At 33.0% G+C, this 17,896-nt stretch overlaps 2 protein-coding genes across 2 annotated transcripts; one reads left to right on the top strand and one right to left on the bottom strand.

The window, feature by feature from the left end:
• Nucleotides 1–3,947: 3,947 nt before the first annotated feature.
• LOC104236751 (pyridoxine/pyridoxamine 5'-phosphate oxidase 2) lies at nucleotides 3,948–7,639 on the top strand. The gene is made up of 8 exons (XM_009790742.2): nucleotides 3,948–4,100; nucleotides 4,204–4,253; nucleotides 4,346–4,403; nucleotides 4,917–4,949; nucleotides 5,161–5,256; nucleotides 5,925–6,089; nucleotides 6,171–6,234; nucleotides 7,270–7,639. Exons 1-8 carry the CDS (start codon nucleotides 4,008–4,010, stop codon nucleotides 7,335–7,337), a joined length of 627 nt encoding a protein of 208 aa, XP_009789044.1. The 5' UTR covers nucleotides 3,948–4,007; the 3' UTR covers nucleotides 7,338–7,639.
• A 134-nt stretch (nucleotides 7,640–7,773) lies between these two features.
• Nucleotides 7,774–10,648, bottom strand: LOC104236752 (laccase-6). The gene is made up of 6 exons (XM_009790743.2): nucleotides 10,281–10,648; nucleotides 10,043–10,194; nucleotides 9,704–9,948; nucleotides 9,272–9,400; nucleotides 8,184–9,125; nucleotides 7,774–8,097 (listed from the first exon to the last, which is right to left on the bottom strand). The coding sequence occupies exons 1-6, from the start codon at nucleotides 10,413–10,415 to the stop codon at nucleotides 7,967–7,969; spliced, it is 1,734 nt and encodes a 577-aa protein (XP_009789045.1). The 5' UTR covers nucleotides 10,416–10,648; the 3' UTR covers nucleotides 7,774–7,966.
• Between the last annotated feature and the right edge of the window lie 7,248 nt (nucleotides 10,649–17,896).

Raw genomic sequence — 17,896 nt, 5'->3', positions numbered from 1 at the left:
CACAAATGAAAACGTTTATAACTTTTCAAAAGTCATTATCAAACAAATTATATCTGTTGAAGAATGGGGGATTTCAACAATGAAAGAAAGACAGATAAGTCTTAATAAATCACGTATGAATTTTACTTATTGGGATTATATCCAAGCATTTGATAGGGTGCTTTATTATAATGATGAGAGACATAAACATACTTGGTTTATCAAAGTATGTGCAAAGGTTTTTACAGGACCTATCCCTAACTGGTTTTTAAACTGGTGGTCATACCACGGTCCCACAACAAAAATTCTGTCTGAACCATTCCTTAAGTTATACAAAGAATGGGCAAAAGTTTCGTCGTTCCTAACCGAGTTATATCACACAGATCATATCTGTTATCTAGAAAAAAATTGATCAAATCTACTTCTTTATTGAATTCTCTATCCCCTGGATTCATAAATGGACTCCTGAATTAGGTTATACAGAAGAACAAATCCCTTGTTTATATAGGGTATTTTACAATAATTTTTGGGACAAATTGATGAAGACTGATCCCAAAACAAAATATGGACAAGAATTATTGGATTCTATCAAAACACAAATCCAATTATATATAACGACCCCTCAAAAAAGGATAATAGAAGAGAGCACAGTTAAACATATTGCTCGAAGAATCTCGATTCAAGAAGGAGATAAAATTGATTTGATAAATCAATACTTAGAAGAAGTGAAAAGAAACTTGCTTCAGTCACTGGATCAGTGCGAAAAATCAGACACTTCAATGCGAAGTGAAACAAGTGGTGATGACCTCGTAGAAGATACACAACCAATACAGCCAGAGATAATATTATCTGACAGAGATATAGAAAAGGTGGAAGATTTCCTCCAACAAATGCACAATTTGGACAAGAAGAAGACTTGACAGCTTACCAGCCGCCAGGACCCACTCAACAGTAGATACACTGTTCATCCACAGTAGAAACACTGTTCAAAAACAGTAGAAACACTGTGTAGGGACCCAGATGTGGGACCCAATTTACTATTTTAGATTCCTTTTTTTTTGTTATATAAGACGACTTCTTCATTTGAAGAAGGAAGAGTCGAAACCCCCCCTCTCTCTCTACTTTATCTCCTCTCTCTCTCTCTCTCTCTCTCAACTCCCTTTGTAAAGTTTAGCTTATTAGTTTGTAAATCAGTTGAAGATTAATAAAAGTTTTGAAGTTCAGTTCATCTTCAGGGCCTTGCTTCTCGGTCTTCAAGGTACATATTTATTTTCTTTTTAGTATTTGAAATACTTAGTTTCTCTCCCTAGCCGTGACTATGTCCAGCTAAACGAATTCATATCTATGTTGAAGAACTAATTTCTCTTGCATATTAACCATGAAGAATCTAGACTCTTTCAAAATATAAAGGAATTTTAATATAGTTTCTTGGCTTGGTTCCAAGATGGTGGTACAATCGGTTCTGGTACTGCTCTTATTGGTTTTGCCTTAGTGGCTACGTCTACCCAGCTGTGACATTAAAGCCCGTTGAAGTTGTCAAAAGGGTTATCCCTTTCATAGTTAAAACTGCTAGACACATGGGCTCAATAAGAGTATGTATTGGACCTAGACAAGCCCCTTGCTTGGGTAAAAGGATATAGATCCTTCCATACAGTCATTAAACTATAATAGAATTGCTGTATATTTCGAATCCTTATTGGTCGTGCGGACTACCGCCAACCTTTAAAGGTACTAAAGCAACTAGATCTGGATGGCCGTGCGGTCTACCGCCCGCCTACCCTGATCCTGGTGTAAATGGTATCTATATATATATATATATATATATATATATATATATATAATATTTAAGTTTTTTCTTATCTTATAAATAACTTTATACTTTACGTAAGATCTTATTTTACTGCTAGAATTTTTTTAATTTTGAAGTCAATAAATCTTTAATATCTTAAGTAAGTTTTATTTAATATTTAAACTTACTTCAAAGTATAAATAGTCATAGGTTATCTCAATTTACGTCTTTCTATATTTTTTATTTTTTTCTATTTTAGTTTTTTAATTAATTTTTTACCTCCATATTTCTAGCTAATTTAGAAGAAAATCTATGAGTGGATCAATATATATATATATATATATATATATATATATATATATATATATATATATATATATATATATATATATATATGTATGTATGTATAAAGAGAGAGAGATTAGATTTGTCTAAGATATATTTGGATTATGTATAAGATTCATTAAACAACTTCCTTTAATTATGTTTCCATTTATAATTTCTAATAATTAATGTTGTCCTACAATTGCCAAGTGGCTTCATTTTAGCTTGCCACTTAACTTAACCACAATGCATACTACTCTCCTTTTAATATAATATAGATTTTTTTTAATTTTTGAAGTCAATAAATCTTTAATATCTTAAATAAGTTTTATTTTATATTTAAACTTACTTCAAAGTATAAATAGTCATAAGTTATCTCAATTTACGTCTTTCTATATTTTTATTTTTTTATATTTCAGTTTTTTAATTAATTTTTTACCTCCATATTTCTAGCTAATTTAGAAGAAAATCTATGAGTGGATCAATATATATATATATATATATATATATATATATATATGGATATATATATATAAAGAGAGAGAGAGATTAGATTTGTCTAAGATATATTTGGATTATGTATAAGATTCATTAAATTACTTCCTTTAATTATGTTTCCATTTATAATTTCTAATAATTAATGTTGTCCTACAATTGTCAAGTGGCTTTATTTTAGCTTGCCACTTGGCTTAACCACAATGCATACTATTCTCCTTTTAATATAATATAGATTACAAGGTTTCAATGATGATAATGTTCACTTACTTTGTTTTGCAGGAATCATCAAAAGGAAAGAAAACCAATGAGAAGCTATCGAAAGATGTGATTGCTAAATCAATGGATCTGAAGAAGGAATAAAAAATCTGCAGATATATTCGGCCTTAATCAAGGAAATCAGATTACAAATCAAGGAGCTATTGCCAGCAAATATTCAGTATCCTTGATTAAGCTCAATCAAAGGCTTGATTGTCTCGTGAATGAAAGTTGTGATAAGGAAATTCACGATCGAATCCGGTCCTTCCCAAGAGCAGGATTCGAAGAGGCACCCTTTAGGTCAAAATCCTTTTAAAGATCTCGTGCCTCTATTTTTGATCAAGAATCAACGACTCTTTTCTCTCCTATAAGAAGTTTGCTAAGTTCAAATGGAAGACTTGCGCAACTACACACACTGTTTTCTAAGTCTGTCTACTTCTTAGCCTACACACTGTAATCTTTAGTTTACCAGTGTCTCAAAAGATAGGAAGAGCTAGAATATAAAAGAGAGTTGTGTCACTATTAGAGTTTCATTGTTGCTATACTTCGTTGGCGGTGAACGAATCAAAACCATCCTTGGTGTAATATTATCAAGACCTAAAGGGAACCCTTGTGACCCAAGGGATACTGGATGTAAGTACCACACCGGTACCGAACCAGTATAAAATCGCTGTTTGTCATTCTCTTTCATTTCATTGTTATTTTATATTCTTCTCTCGATCTAGTCAATTAAAATCATCGTTAGTCGACTAATTTTTAACAGACCATAATTCACTCCCTCAAATGTACTAAACTAATAAATATACTGTACGTATTCATGATTAAGCTAAATAAAAAATATGCCAAGAAAAAACTTTAAATAAATTTAAAAAGTTATACTCCATAAAAGATATAAATTTTTAAAAAAAAATTGAAATGAGTATTATGCCATATCCAATAAAAGAAATAGAAAGCCATATCCTATATAAATATTTAAATAAAAAATCCTATAAGAATATTAGTTTATTATATAATAATTCAAAAATAACCCATCTTGGAGTAATTATTTTACATTGAATGCTACAATTAAAAAAATAGCCGGATAATATTTTTGCTTCTTACCATTTTCTTTTTCCCTGAAAAATACAAAATTCTCCTCAGAATTTGGAAAAATAATCCGAAAATGAGTAGCTCTGCAACAGCGCCATGGAAGCAGCTTCTTCTCAAGTCCCTCAGCTCCAATTCCCATCTTAAGCATTCCACCTACTTTCAGCTCGTAAAATCCCTTCATTTTTGTTCCAAATTTTACTTAATTATTTAAATAGAATTTACCAAAAAATCAGTTCTTTATGATCTAATTTTGCTTCTGTTATTATTAGGCAACTGTTGGATCCAATGGCCGACCCTCTAATCGAACTGTTGTCTTCAGGTCCGTTTTCAGCCTTTTAAGCTTATAATAATGCTAAATTCAGAGATTTTTTCCATTCCATTGAGTTTTTTTTTTTTTTTATTTATTTGCAGAGGGTTTCAAGATGGTACTAACAAGATTCAAATTAATACTGACTCACGAAGCCGCAAGGTCTGTATTAAAAAGTTTAAAATTTTGACACCCTTTTTAATTTTTTTTATTATAAACTTTTGCTACTTTCAAGAATTCATATAAACTATTCAAAGTTTAAAACTCTTTAATATGATGGTATCTGTATTGTGAGGATTAATTATGAATTATCTAGTTTTACGCTGGCTGTCAGCCTACTGGGAATGCGAGCAAGCTCTCACTGGCGGAGTTTAGGGAACATGGTTGTGAGGATTTATATAGCCGACCCCAATTTGTTTGGGACTGGGACATAATAGTTGTTGTTGTTAACATGATGTCATCTCTGTCAAACTAGCTTTTCGGTAAATTTTAATATTATCTTCTACTATCATTAATTTAACATAAATCACATAAATATCTTATAGTCCATGGTCATACAAACAATCGTCACATAAAATGGGACGGAAGGAGTATAAATGATTGTTTAGTTTCTTTTTTCAATTTAAGTTGTGAATCTTGCTTAGAACTGATGCCAGTTTACTTGAACCAGTGCAGATTGAAGAACTTAAGCATTGCCCATTCGCAGAGGTATTTGAAGTTTTGAACATTTTTAATTCAGTGTTACTGAGGATAAATATAATATGATTCAGCTCCTTCTTTTCTTATGGCTTGTCAATTTGGCCTTAGTGCTTGATTTGTAAATGCACAACAGAGTTGCTTCCCTTCCGACCTTTTGCAAAAACTGAAATGTTCTGTAATTACTCCAACGTCGTTTGAACAAAATCTGGTAATGACTTAGGTATGCTGGTATTTCACTGAAACTTGGGAACAATTCCGAATTCATGGACGAGTAGATATGATTGATGCATCAAATTCTGACCCAGATAAGCTCAAGGTAATTCCAGCAAATCTTTACCATGTCGTGCATTTTTACCTATTCCTATGAGAGTTCATGAATTTGTTTTTGTTCTGCAAGTAATATACCTAAAACATGCCTCTATCTGGAGTAAGGCCTAATTCTCCGGTTTTAAGCTGTGCTAAAGCTCCAATGCATTCAGAACTTGGCTATGTCGAATTACCATGCCTTTCTGATTGTATTAAGATTTCTTTCGTTTCACCGTGGAATAGTAGCGGCGCTTTCAACAAAATTTATTGTTTGCATACTTCAGCGCTAGATATCCTTGAATTATCTGCAAAACTCATTGTTCAGTTTATGCATTTAATTCTGTCGTTAATTCCAAATGTTAAGAATATAATCAGCATAACCGGGTACAAGACTGCATAAAAGCAAGTTACTTCATCAGTCCTGGATATTTTAGAAAGTGATCGACAATGCCAGTTACTTCAAACGACATTAGCTTCATAACCGGTCAAGTAATGAGATGCGATGTATATGTAAAGATTTTGATAGTATAAAGCAGAGATCTCACTATATGTGGTGTTGATCTCTATAAAATAGAGAACTGACTCATCAACTTGACACAGTAATTAAACTTTCTGCCTCAATTTTTCTATTAGTAAATAGTATATTTTCTTCTTTATATTCTGATAAGAACAATTCAGCAAAGAGAGGCAGCTTGGTTTGCTGGTTCGGTGAGATCAAGACTACAGTATTTGGGGCTTACTCCAGGGATTCCTTCTCTAGATGAACAACCATCACACGATTCATTGGATCCCTCGGCTGGTCCAGTTGATGCATTCTGCCTTCTAATTTTGGACCCTGAGAAGGTGCGGGTTTTCCCTGTTCATGTAATTCGCACAGACGAGAATATCACCTCTGTAACTTTTTCGTATTTGTGTTATTTACAGGTTGATTATCTGAATTTGAAGAGTAATGACAGGCTGTCATTTACGGCCGGACAAAGTGTCAATGGTGAGAACTTTTGGACACAAAATAGAGTCAACCCATGATATTTGATTTGTCATCCCATGGATTATGCTTGAACTATTGCTGGTTCAAAACCCCAATCATACTATTGGCATATGGACCGTAATGAATCTTTTTAGTACTATTGACATCATTCTGAGAGGAACGTTGTTCTATTTGACTAAATAAACTAAAATACAGCGTTTCATATGTAATACGATCTACCATTACATTATAGAAATTTGATGTCAGAATCATAAGAGACAGGAAATTCAGGTGTGAAAATTTTATTAATCAGATTAGTCATGGTTTTGCATACCTGTCTACAAAGACCTCCAGTATTCTTCTCTTGCTCCCTCAGTGCGCTCTACTTCTGATTGTACTATACGGATCCATGATTTGAGCGCGATATTGCTTGCAAAACTTCTGTGCAAATGAGTATTTCAGGTTATGCCAATCAGAAGCTTAAAAAAGGGACTGCGACTTTGTTTAATGAGATTGTGGAATACTCATTCTAGCAAGAAGCGTCCCCAAGGAAGGGCATGCTAGGTGATTATTCCTCTATGTAAAATTAAAGGGCCTATTTATATTAATTTTAGTTAGTTATCTGCCAAATTGTGTGTCATAGTGGGAGTTAAGTCGTATCAGCCATGCAAGTTATGTAGTCAGTCAAGTTTCTAGACACTCTTTTATCCTTCTCCTCAAGGGATTTCTTCAGTCGTTAGAATGTGAGATATAACTTGTTCCTTTGTGGATTCATTATGGATTTGTTGGTAGAATGGAATTTAAGTAAAGCCTATTTTAGATTCCCAAAACTCGCTGAATTTAAATCTCTAGTTAAGTATTATATATAATCATTGTTCATTTCTTGGTTTCTGTAGTATGATGTACTACCAAGTTGTTCTGGGTTTAATCCATTATGATGCTTTGCATCATCAATCAAGGCTGTTGAATCTGATGAAATAAAAATATCTATTCTCTCTGTATTGTTATATAATGACGGTGTCAAAATGCGAATACTAATCTAATGAGATTTCACAGTTCCTGATGAAATCAATCAGCTGAATTTGAAGCACATGCGTACTAAGGTACCTCATCCTAACCTCTAATGCTTCAGTTTCTGTTTGTGGTCCCTGGTATTCTTTCCATTGTATCGTTGTCTCTTGTGACAATTTGAATGAACAAATGCTTCTCCTAAGCACTTGCCAGTTGTGCTTTGAAGGAAATGTTAAAGCTGAGTGCTTAAGGTAATAAGTTTATTATCTACCATCTAATGGTATGTTTGGACTTCACAGTTTTTGTTCCTAGTAAGCTGCCAGCCAGCTTCTCGGAGTCGGTTCTCATACTTACCATTTGGCTTTTTATTGTATTTCCTATTAATGATTAATCGTTTTCCAATTTCCTGTGTTCATATATCCTACCGTCCACTTCTTTCTTTTATTTTTTACTTTTTGTGGGGAGTAGGAAGGGGCATAGATTGCCTATGTCATGTGTATATATGCCGCATAAGGGCAGCTTTGTCATGATGTTAAAGGCAAATGGATGAACAGGAAAGACAAGTCCCGATTTCAATAAAAAAACTTGGAAATCTCAACAAATGCCAATTCTTTGAAAAAAGAAAAAGAGCAATGTATAGGCTTGCACACTTGGTTGGTCAAAGAATCTCCAATAGAAAAAAATATAAACCATCCATAATTGTTGTTATCAACCTCAACCCCAATAAACACATATATATCTACTAGCATTTGGGCAAGTCTGCTGGAGGATGAGGAAGTCTTTCTAGTGGCCCGTCCCCGTTCTTCACAATGAACACCACCGATAAGCCCCAAGATAAATGTATCTCCAAATGACAGTGCATAAACCATGCCCCTGTACATGAAAATGGTCCAACCATGAGTTTAGTACAATAGACTGTAATAATAAAGACATGAAATTTAGTTTCTAAAAATTATTACCTGGATTGTCAGCAATGAATCGAATGGCAGCCCATCCACCTACTGGAACTCCAATTGTATTCATGTATGGTGGATCTACCAGATTGAAGTTGGCTGTTTCCGGATCATAGTTTCCGGTACCGTAGCCCACAACATAAAAGCTGTAGCCATGTAAATGAATAGGGTGGTTCTCCGTTGTGACAGTTCCGGTGTCCTGTAGAATAAGTTGAACCCTAGTCCCATAGTCAAGGACATAGGTTCTAGTTCCATTTAGAGAATTTGTGTCATTAGGAGCGTTATTAGGTGCCCCGTTCACGAAATCATAGAACTTCAGGGGTACCCCGGGAAAATCTTGAGTGAAGTACCCATTGATTTTCTTGTAGTAAGCTTCTAAAATTGAGATGTTAGGTTTAATAAAGCTGATGTTATTCATTGAAGCAGCCATGACTCCACCCCCTTTAGCTTGGCAATCTTTTTGGGGATTCTTGGACCGGCATTTTTGCACGTTTAGTCCAATTGTCAAGAATAGGTTTTTGTCAATCTCCTTAGGAAAAGCTACAGGATTAAGACTTCTAAGCCCGTCCATGACTGTCTTAACTGCAAGGTTATCGTCAAAACGCGGTAAAGCTGCAGATAAACTTAAGTCGTTTTCTCTGGCACCATAATATTGGAAGTAAGCAATTGATGATATGTTTTGAAATGAGACATTCTTAGCAGATTGGTAAGGTCCCATGGCCATTGAATATCTTGCTATGGGTTGATCGGTAGTGACTAGGACATTTAGGGTTTGACCTGGACCGACCATGACTCGGTCCGTTGTCAATGGCTTTGTGTACTCTGCATCAACTTCAATGATTGTCAACTTGTGATTTGCAATGGCAAAGAAATGCTCCTGGTTCAAAGCTGCATTGATTATCCTTAACAGGTATGTCTTCCCAGGAACCACATCTATTTTATAAAAATCTGAAACAAATCATGACACTTTTAGCTAACATGAGAGGTTTAAAAGTAACAAATATTCCCATTAATGGGAGAAGCTTAATCATATTTCCTTCTTCTTTGAGTTAAAAGTTTTGAAGTAAAAGTTGAGTAATGGATGTCAAATTTACCATTAGCGGAGCAATTATAGTTAGAGCCGGGGTGGCCATTGATGGTAAAAGCATCAGCAGGTGGGGGCGCTCCACCGCTAGCTAGAACTGCCTGCTCAACTTGCATGATGTCTTTCATCCAATACTCTCCTGTATATTCCCAAGTTTGAGAACAGTAAAACAGTTTCAGGAAGTCCGTGTATATAAGTTAAATCATCTAAAAAACTCTTTGGAAATAAAATTGTTTTTGGATAAGTTATTGAGAAAATAGTTCTTGATAACATTCCTATTCCAAAAAGGACTTACGTCTTATACACAGTAAGTGCATAGTTTTTTTTACACTACCAGTGTAAGATTACGTTTTATAGCAAGTTACGTACCATTTAATATACCAATGTATAGAACTTAAGCTCTTCTAGAAAAAAGACAACTTTATACATTGAATCAATGTACCTAAAATGATGATATGCTCTTCATAGGGAAACTTGAAAGGGTAAGGGACACCCTTCTTAGGGTAAACAATAATGGCGCCATAAACAGTGGCTCGAAGCCACGAAACATGAGCATGCCAGAAAAATGTGCCCTTCTGTTGTACCAGAGTAAACTCGTACATAAAGTTTTGTCCAGTTTGTATGGGGCATTGTGTAATGTAAGAAGGGCCATCATACCAACACGATAGCCTCTGCCGGATTCCATGCCTGAGGAAATCTTCAAAAGCTCAGGTAAGTTTGCCATAATTTGAAAGAAAAAGGTTTGTGAAATAACATAAGGAAACAGTTTGTGATTAATCACCAGTGGATTGTGATATTGTATGGAGATTCATTAGTTACTCTGACGATAACTTTATCGTCTTCTTGAGCATAAATAGCTGGACCTGGATACATTCCATTGATGGTTGGAATGTCTTTGGTGTTACATAGCTTAGTTATTCTAGTTGTTTGCACCTGAAAAAAAGAAGAAATAACATTTTGATTATAAAAGAATACCACTGAGTAAATAAACAAAGTAGCTAGGTAAAACAAGAGTAAACCTTGAAGTCATAGAATTTTGTTGATCTGCCTCTTGGCCATTGTGATGTAAAACCTTTAACACTGTTGCTGTAATTACTGTACAGTAAAAAGGTTAAGCAGAAGTAAATAAATAATGTATTGACCAAGTTTATCATGTTGAAAGTTGGAGAAACAAATGGACAGGAGGAGAATTTTTTTCTAAGGAGATGACATGTTTTATATTACTGAGGCTTGAATGAATATATACAATGAAGAGAGATGTTGTCTAGCTATAGATGTTTATATTTGGTAGCTTCCATGATTTCTCTCACATGATTTTTTATAATAATAAGTTGTTGGACTTTTGTATAACTCATTATAGTCCCTGAACAGACTTAACATTTTCTTTTTGGATTTAAATTTATACATGTAACATGTTATTTTTTTAATATTATTTATGGGTTACCAAACCATGCTTATTACATAATATTACTCCCTTCTTTTCATCTTGTGTCTTAATTTGACCGGGCAAGAAGTTTAAGAATGTAAAGAAGACTTTTGAATTTTGTGGTCTTGAACTAAAGATATGTATAACATATCAAAAATATCATTGAATTTTGTGGTTTTAAACAAGTCATGTTATTCGTATAAGGGAGTGTCATTGTGAGTAAAATGAGAATGTTGAAATTAAAAACTTATTAAATATAAAAAGAGGCATCCTTTTTTTATACTACCTCCATCTCAATTTAGTGGCGATTTGTAGATTTCCAGAGACAAACAAGTTAAATTTGACCGCGTGAATTTGGACATAGAATCTTTAACAGCAATAAATCTAGTGTAATCTCACAAGCGGGGTCTAGGAACCTTATTCCTACCTTGTGAAGGTAGAGAAGTCTGAGAAATATGCGTGCAATCCTGCACTTTTGAGTAGGGACAACTACTTCCTCAACACAAACATACACACCCTACAAACAAATTAAAACCCCACTTAGTGTCCTTTTATCCATCAAAAGAATAAACATAAATTCATACAATTATATAATGAGGGGCATGGCATGATCATATACAAGTGCTACAGTTGTCTACAATTGCTACTACTCCCTCCGTTTCAATTTATGTGAATCTATTTCCTTTTTAGTCCGTGCCAAAAGGAATGACCCCTTTCCTTATTCGGAAATAATTTACCTTTACACAAAGATTTATAGCCACACATAATATATGTGCCTCATTTTAGACCACAAGATCAAAAGTCTTCTCTCTTTTCTTAAACTCCGTGCCCAGTCAAATGGGTTCACATAAATTGAAACGGAGGGAGTAATAAACAAGCTGCATCTATAATTTATCAACTCGTGCTTAAGAAAATTGTGTCGTTTAAAATGAGAGGCGGATCCGTGATTTCAAGAGGATGGGTGCACTATCGTCTATCGTGAAGAGGTGGATCTAATTACATTTGATGTGTTTAACTTTAGTCTTTTACCAGGAACACACTACACTTTTGAAATTATAGGTTCAAAATTATATTCTTTTTAAATTTTTATTGATTTCTACGTATATATCTATACTTTGTACCGAAAATAAGATTGCCCAAAGTGGAATTTGAACCGCCAATTTTATTCATAAAAGTGCACTCAATAATTATTTCACCATAGGAGTCTTTGAGCATGGGTGCACGCACATATATTTAAGTAATTTTGAAGAAATATAATATTGTTATACATGATTTAGGGAGAGAAGTATGGGTTTACGTGAACTCATATCCTAAAACTTAGATACGCCCTTGATTTAGGGGTTTGGATTGGGGGTATAACCTATGTTACGCGGACTCTTCAAAATGCTGATGCACTCATGTCAGATCCTCCGATCCAAAAGTGTATTATTTTTGAACGATCCGACATATTTAGCGACATTTTCAGAGAGTTCGAGCAACATAGGATATAATTGAACTATCTCATGCAAACAATGCATGCAAGTAAAGTGTGTACGTAGATTCAGAGAAGATCAAAGTTGACAACATGTGAGATGACAAGATGATTAGGGCAACTAAAGTTAATCTCAAAAATATGAAGTTAATAATCAAAGAAAAATGGTGCATGGGTTGTATAGGCCCCTATTAAAAGGAGACCAAAAGGAAAAAAGTTCTGTAGTTTTTTATGGTCTTTTCTCGACATTTTTATCACTCAAAATCATAAGCAGTTTTTGCACGCCTTCTTAACCCTACCACTCCGAGGGCCCTAATTAAATCATCTATAAGGGCTCGTTTGGTATATGGAATATGAATAATAATCTCGGGATAAGGTTTGAGATTAATTTTATTCCATATTTAATTTGGTTTGGGGGTGTTTGCAATAAATTTGGGCAGAAAAATAAAACTGCAATCACAAACAACTATAAAGAAAAAAAGAATTTTATTAATAAACGTTACATGTTACAATTTTGTTTATTCCTTGATTCTTTCCTCTGATTTATTCTAGGTGATTCGAGGGTCTTAGCGGTGTATTTCTCGAAAGTAGGGCTTTAAGCAAGACATATTTGACATGTCTTTTATCTCTTAATGAATATTCCAAGAGTTTTATGGAATTTCGGAGACCTCATATTTGATCTCGTTGTGCATATTCCGAGAGTTTATGGAATTGCTGATATCGTCTTTGAAGGACATATGTAGCCTTATTTATAGGCATGAATTAGGGTTTGGGTGGAGTAGCCACCAAGTAACTCTAATAAACTCCAAATATTCAAGAGTTTGTCTTGAATTTATGATTTATCTTGATATGTTAAAATATCAGTGTTTATAGGGGGTATTAGCTAATCGCGAGATAATTTTTACATTAAAATAGAGGAATTAGTTATCCCATATAGAAGGTGGGATAACTAATCCCATGGAATATCCCGCCTTTGTACCAAACGACCCTTAAAAGTATATATGATCTCCCCCATATTTTTGTAAAGTTTAATTACTCTCTTTTTCCATTAAAGTATTCTTTCTAACAATGGCATTTCCGTCTCTTTTGTTTCTTCTTTTTTCTTAATTAAAAACCATAAGTAAAAATAGTTGCCAATATTTAGAAATTCAAAACAAGGCTCTTCGTTACCATAAGATGAATTACAAACCATGATCAAACTTCTGCTATTTCCAAAATTGATGTTTAAGCTAATTGGTTAATTCCAGATAGAAAAATCTGGGTACATACTGATACCAAACTGCAATAAATATAAAACAAAATCTACACATACAATTATATTTTTATCAATCATTAATCTCCATAAAACCATTTGGACATTTACAACATCCTTAATTACAAGGGGAAAAGAAAACAAAAAGGAAAGCAATAAAAATAGTGAACCCCCCCCCCCCCCCCCACAAAAAAAAACAACAACTATTATCTTCCTAGCATATGCTTTTCGCATGCACATATACTAAGTTGTTCGGATCCTCGAGAATGCTGCCTCATCTTCTGTCGGATCTTCTAAAGTGAATAACTTTTAAAGGATACAACACATACCAGACAACATTTTTGGAGGATCCGATCAACATAATACATAGATAATGTGTGTATCGTAACTTCCCTCCCATGCCGTAAAAAGAATGTACAACGTAACTATCATCTTCATAGCGTATGCTTTTTGCATGCACATAGACTAGGTTGATTTGATCCTCCATAATATTGCCACACCCCTGTCTGATCATCTAAAGTGAATAATATTTGACGGATCCAACACATATCAGGCGACATTTTTGAATAATCCGATCAACATAGTACATAGATAACACGTCTATAATAAATCAAGAAGAAGGAAGCTTAGAATTAGGGGTGGAAGAGTGGGGTGGGTAGGTGAAAGAATCATGTTTTGTAAGTAAAAGAGGGCGATCTTTGGCTTCTTCTTCATCATCTTCATCATGAAAAGTGCTAATGTTAATGCAAGAGCAACGTATAAGGGAGGCAAAAAATACAGATGCCATACTCGTCCCTATCCTATTTGCCATCTTATCCAATTTGTCACAAGAAATAAAGCTGCAATTCTGCGTCGACATGGGAATTTTTTTATTATATGTTTAATTTACTATACAAAATGGAGGCTTAATTCAAGGCAATATTGAAAGTTTGAAAGATCCAAATCACCATAAAAGAGTATGGTGAGATGGATAACTTTAACCAAAAGTACGATCTCAAATTTTGCGCCTAAGGAATGGAAAATTCTCCTAGTGAATAGCTATTTCTCTTTAATAGGCTCTACGCGATAAATGTGGACCTAAAAAATTTTGAGTTTTTTTTATTAATTAAGCAAAAGAAAAACTAATTTTGTCATATTACATACCTGTCAAAAATCTAAATTCTAGTTGATATGAAAGGGTAAATTAGGAATCTAGGGTTGGGGAATGGAGATTATAGTTAATAACTACTTTAGTTTTTACTTTTTCTTAAATATTAAATATTTAATAGTTAATTAGTTTGAATCTAATTAATTTTTCGCCCCGGGGCAGCCCAAGCCCAGCCTCGATCAAGCCTCAAGGATTAATAGGCTGACTTGGACCGGGCTTATAAGCCTCAATTTTAAATGAGCTAAAAAATCCTAACCCAACCCTACCCAAGTAGCGAGTCGGGTTGGGCTGGCCTGTGAGGCCAACCCATTTTGATAGCTCTAGCAATCTTTGAAAGCAATGGGATATCTATACTATATTAAAAGCACGAAGGCATTTAGCGAAATGTCGTTTGCCTTTTTTGTCCTTTAAAAATAGAGTTCATATTGGACAAAATAGTAATTTAAATATTTTTCTAATATGTAAGAATAGCCATTTAATTATTTTCCTAATAGATGGGACATTAAAATCAACTATAGCCCTGATTATTAAATTTTTCTATATTTGAATTATGTAGAGAATTAAATTTTTATTTAATATAAGTTTTTTTAATTTAAAGCCCATTAATATTAAAGTTGTAGTAAACTATAATATTTTTTTATCATTCAAAATTTAGAGATTAAAAATATGTTGTGCTACCTTTTTTTCCGTTAGATTAGCCCTACTTTTGAAGCTACTAAAAGAAGGCACACGTAAGCTATATATATAACACAAAAATAAAATACTCATTATATATGGCAAAATTAAAAGCAACATCAAATTATTAATAAAAGTTAAAGAACAATAGTTATAATTTTTTTTCCGTTAATTGAATTTTCTCTTGAATACTTAAATGATATATTAGCTAATTTATTTTTTGGCCAAGTTTGTCTAAGTATTTATTTTTACATGTTATACATAAAACGAAGGAGTCAATTTTAAAATTGAGTTTGAAATATTTGCTTTCGTTTCTTCAACTATTTTTGGCCTATTTTCCTTCTAATGTCTTTTATAACATGACATATTTTAGGTATTTAGATTTTTAATATACATTACCACAGTAAAATTAGGAGTATAAATTTTCATCGTACATTAATAATTTTATAATATTAATAAATAAATTTATAGGAATAACCGAGTATATAGAAGATTAATTTTATCTCATTTCTAAAGATCAATATTCAGTTTGGGTAAATAAATATGCAACATGAACCATGGAATAGGTTAAAATTCAAGCATGAGATGAAAGAGTTGTAATCCATGTTTTTATCATTTTTGGAAGTGCAAATACTTTTATTTTGTACTCATGTAAAGACTTTTGTGTTACTAAATTTAGTATTTAATATCTAATGCCATTGAAGGGCAATTTGGAACATTACATAGATGCTATTATATATTGTCATGTGAATTTTGTTTCATTATAAAAAATAAAAATAAGAGAGGTAAGCGTAATTTTCAACCACAATAGAAGGTTGTGTTATAAATAGAAGAGAAATTTTCATAAAGCACTATCTTTTAGTGGTAATTAGTTATCTATAGATACCATTTGCTATATTACGGATTGTAGATACGTTTTCTGTTGTTATAAGATGTATTAGATGTATTTAAGCTACTATATTCATGAATACAATAGCAAAAATAGGCGTGAATTAGGGAAGTCGAGCTAATCAGTTGTTGTATTCGAGTGTATTCGACTGTATTCATGGCGTGAAACATATGATTACAGCTGGATAGATTAATGTATTCGACTGTATTCACAGCGTGAAATGGGAGATTACACTATTTTTAAACGGAAAGTGAATCAATTAACATACTAGACTCCTAATATAACTCAACAAACTCAATTATAACACACAAATTTTGTATTTTCAGTTTATAAAAAGATTCTCAACCGAAAAATACATATAATACAGTGGAATACATTGAAATACAATGAAAAAAAAAGACAGTGAATACAATAAAATACATGAAATACATCGAGATACATTGAATTACAATGAAAAAAAAGACAATAAATACAACAAAATACATGAAAATACAACGTGATATGTTGAAAATACATTGAAATATATTAGTAGAAAATCAAGTTGCTCAGCCCCAAACTCCATCGTCTTTGTTCAAGAACAAACCCTAATTTCTGGCGAATCCGCCGTCGAACAAAACCCCTGAATCTCACTGTTCCCATGCATCAAAATTACAAATTCAACATTAAAATTACAGGAAGAAGAAATTGCTAAGTTTTCGCCGACGATTTTTTGACGATCCATCAGATCGTAAAACTCATCCTTTCGTTTCCATCTGGAATCTTCTTCATTGCATTACCTTTTTTATTTTACCACACTACTGAATCTCCTTTGCCCTTCTACTTCTGCTCTTTCATCACTCTTTCCTTCCCTCTTTCATTCCAAGAAAAGCCTTAGTTTTTTGATCTGGATATTTTTATCCGTCTCCAACGGTATCGTTTGACATGGGAGGTTTTGAAGAAAATATTCAATTTAATAAGCAAACCTGTTGTTTTTTACCAAGCTAGATGTGGGTGAGAGAAATGTTGAGATTGAGCATCGTGTTTTTAGGGAATGGGGAAGAGAATGACATGTATCAAAGTAGAGAGAGAAAGAAAATAATGTAACTGAATAGCGTATTTAGTGGCTTAGGGGTAGGAGGTAACCAAAATTAGATATTTTGCTATAAACATTAAAAGGTATCTATAGAATATAATTTTTTAAAATGACATTTATTTAAAATAAATAAGGTGTTAACCTTTGCTATAGGAGGTAAAAATTCCTAAATAGAATCACTTTCTTTAATGCTTAAAATAAATACTCTCCCCATTTCAATTTATGTGAACCTATTTTCTTTTTTGTCCGTTCCAAAAAGAATGACCACTTTTTAAATTTGGAAACAATTTAGCTTAAACTTACAATTCTACGCTTAATGAAAAGATTTTATAACCACACAAATACTATGGGCCCCTTTTTGACTTGTTTAGGATCACAAATTTCAAAAGTCTTCATTTTTTCTTAAACTTCGTGCCCAGTCAAACAGGTTCACATAAATTGGAATGGAGGGAGTAATTAAATAATTAAATTAGCTAAGTAGCAAAAGAATGCAATTCAATTTTCCCCAAAATATATCATATAAGTAAGAGTATTTTTTAAATGGAAAAAACTCCTAGGATACATATATTTGTTCCATAAGAAGTGCATTAACAGTGAAAAATAAAAAAATAAGTAAAATCAATTATTGCATAATATTAAGAGTCAAATCGGTAAAAATGCAAATTTGAAATAATAAAGATGAAAAAGTAGAAGCTAAATTATA

This window comes from Nicotiana sylvestris, chromosome 5, assembly GCF_000393655.2.
Source record: "Nicotiana sylvestris chromosome 5, ASM39365v2, whole genome shotgun sequence".
Classification (NCBI taxonomy): Eukaryota; Viridiplantae; Streptophyta; class Magnoliopsida; order Solanales; family Solanaceae; genus Nicotiana; species Nicotiana sylvestris.
Note: the sequence above shows the minus strand (reverse complement) of the source record. Positions and strands in the feature narration are given on the sequence as shown.

Bases quoted from the DNA above. Each gene is read 5' to 3' on its own strand.
- LOC104236751 (XM_009790742.2), top strand. From the start codon at position 4,008: ATGAGTAGCTCTGCAACAGCGCCATGGAAGCAGCTTCTTCTCAAGTCC. The intron at 4,254-4,345 runs GTCCGTTTTCAG...ATTTATTTGCAG, and splicing joins AATCGAACTGTTGTCTTCAG to AGGGTTTCAAGATGGTACTA. The intron at 6,235-7,269 runs GTGAGAACTTTT...GAGATTTCACAG, and splicing joins GGCCGGACAAAGTGTCAATG to TTCCTGATGAAATCAATCAG.
- LOC104236752 (XM_009790743.2), bottom strand. From the start codon at position 10,415: ATGATAAACTTGGTCAATACATTATTTATTTACTTCTGCTTAACCTTT. The intron at 10,195-10,280 runs GTTTACTCTTGT...TCTTTTTTTCAG, and splicing joins CAAAATTCTATGACTTCAAG to GTGCAAACAACTAGAATAAC. The intron at 9,126-9,271 runs GTAAATTTGACA...GATTTGTTTCAG, and splicing joins CTATAATTGCTCCGCTAATG to ATTTTTATAAAATAGATGTG.